This window comes from Alosa sapidissima, chromosome 15 (genome assembly GCF_018492685.1).
Source record: "Alosa sapidissima isolate fAloSap1 chromosome 15, fAloSap1.pri, whole genome shotgun sequence".
Taxonomy (NCBI): domain Eukaryota; kingdom Metazoa; phylum Chordata; class Actinopteri; order Clupeiformes; family Clupeidae; genus Alosa; species Alosa sapidissima.
The window spans coordinates 31235958-31237610 of record NC_055971.1 but is presented as its reverse complement, the minus strand read 5'-3'; the positions used below and the strand labels follow the sequence as shown (position 1 = coordinate 31237610).

Here is a 1653-nt window from a genome sequence, read left to right as displayed (position 1 = left end):
GGCTACACTCATCGTGCAGAGGGCAGCAGGCATCGGCGTACGGGCTACTCTACCTCTGCATGAAAGTGCACTGACCAGCTCCCGGAGCCATCTCTCTCACACAAACCCTGTCACAAAACAACAATAAATCCTGTCAGCGAGTCATAAAATTAGACATTTACACGTTTGGGTCAATAGGATATGGGCTATACGTCTCCGAAATGACAACTATGAGGAACCATTCATGCTACCTTCGCAGTGATAAAACGTTTTCAGCAACGAGCTAATCTGTGCATGATAGCAGAATTAGGCTGTTCGCCAGTGCCAAGAAAACGCACGTCCTTTCTTGTTCTCCTTGAAGTCTGGCAGGGAGCGTGTAGAAACACAAGGATGATTGTGAGGAGATAACTATCTGCCTGCTGCCTCCCTCGTTATCTATAGCCCACCCCGCCTGCTCTTTCTCTCTTCCCCCTCTCTCCCTCCCTCTTTCTCTCTCCTTCTCTCTCACACACACAAACACACTGCTCGCCCTCCCGTTTCTTTCTGTAAACAGACAGTGGGATATAGCCTAAGTAAGTAAGACCACCTTTAGGGCGCATCAGGTGGGAGATGATTATAGTCTTAGTGTGGGTGAATCTTGATGTAAAATGTAACCTGTTATATTATATGAACCGAACGCGAGCAATTCCCACGTCGATTATTGATCATGAATACGTCCGCTATATGATTTGTTCGCCATAGTTTTCTTGTCTCTCAGGTTTTATGATGTTGTGTTAGTTATTTCACCTTTCCTGTAAGGTAAAAAACTGAAAACTAGGCTAAATCTGTAACAGTCTCCAGTCCACTGCGCACAACATGGTCGGACTTTTTAATGTAAACTAACACACAGCAAGGATGTGCCCCGCCCACTTGCATTGCTGCATCAGTCAAATATTGAAGTGGCCCGCAACCACTGGAGAGCGTCAAACTGGCCACGAACCAAGGCGTAATTGCATTGATTGACTGTGGATCAAGGTACTGTCGCATCGACTGGCTGAGGACCCATGGGAGGATTCATTAATTGGCCCTTGAACGTTCGGTACCACTCAGCGCAGCGTGGACACAAGGTCCAGATGACCATGCCATTCTCAGCGACTTTACACCAATCCACTTGCACACACAGCAGCTCCGTGGAAGACTTCGCGCGCAACTATGATGACAGTTCTACATAAACTGACGATGCTTTGTCGTGATTGTTTTAATCAAACACCTTATTTGTTTACAAAGTTACCTCAGCTACCATTGGTCAATGTGTCCTTGTATCCAATGCTGATTTCATGTCCCCTCAAAGAAGGCTAAAGAGTTTTATATTTATATAAGCACACACACTTATTTATGGATGACATTGCCAGTTCAACATTTTATAAAACACAAAGAATAATATATACACAATAATGTCCATAACATTAACTATTTAGTCATGCAAGTTATTCCCAATGGAGATCCAGGGACACACAGGCACAGGGCTCTGTGTGAGCCTTGCAGGGCCAGCTGCAGTCCTTGACCTTGCCAATGGATATAGCATTCTCACCTTGAACATGGCCTTGTCAAACACTTTTCATCCAGCTGCCTGGTTTTACCTTGGCATTCTGTGCACTGTGTGTTTGTTTAGAGACAGTATGGATGTGTGTGTTT

At 45.1% G+C, this 1653-nt stretch overlaps 1 protein-coding gene across 2 annotated transcripts in view; it reads right to left on the bottom strand.

Moving 5' to 3' along the window:
* The window catches only part of ece2b (endothelin converting enzyme 2b), a 74288-nt gene extending 73838 nt beyond the window's left edge, over positions 1 to 450 (bottom strand). For both annotated transcript variants that reach the window (XR_006022696.1, XM_042062712.1), the window contains exons 1-2: positions 231 to 450; positions 1 to 107 (exon numbers count right to left, since the gene is read on the bottom strand). The exon at positions 1 to 107 is cut by the window's left edge and continues 21 nt beyond it. Coding sequence is in view for 1 of the 2 variants with exons in the window: in XM_042062712.1 (XP_041918646.1) it covers positions 1 to 33 (33 nt within the window). In the remaining variant the exon portion in view is untranslated. The remainder of the gene's footprint in view (positions 108 to 230) is intronic.
* Between the last annotated feature and the right edge of the window lie 1203 nt (positions 451 to 1653).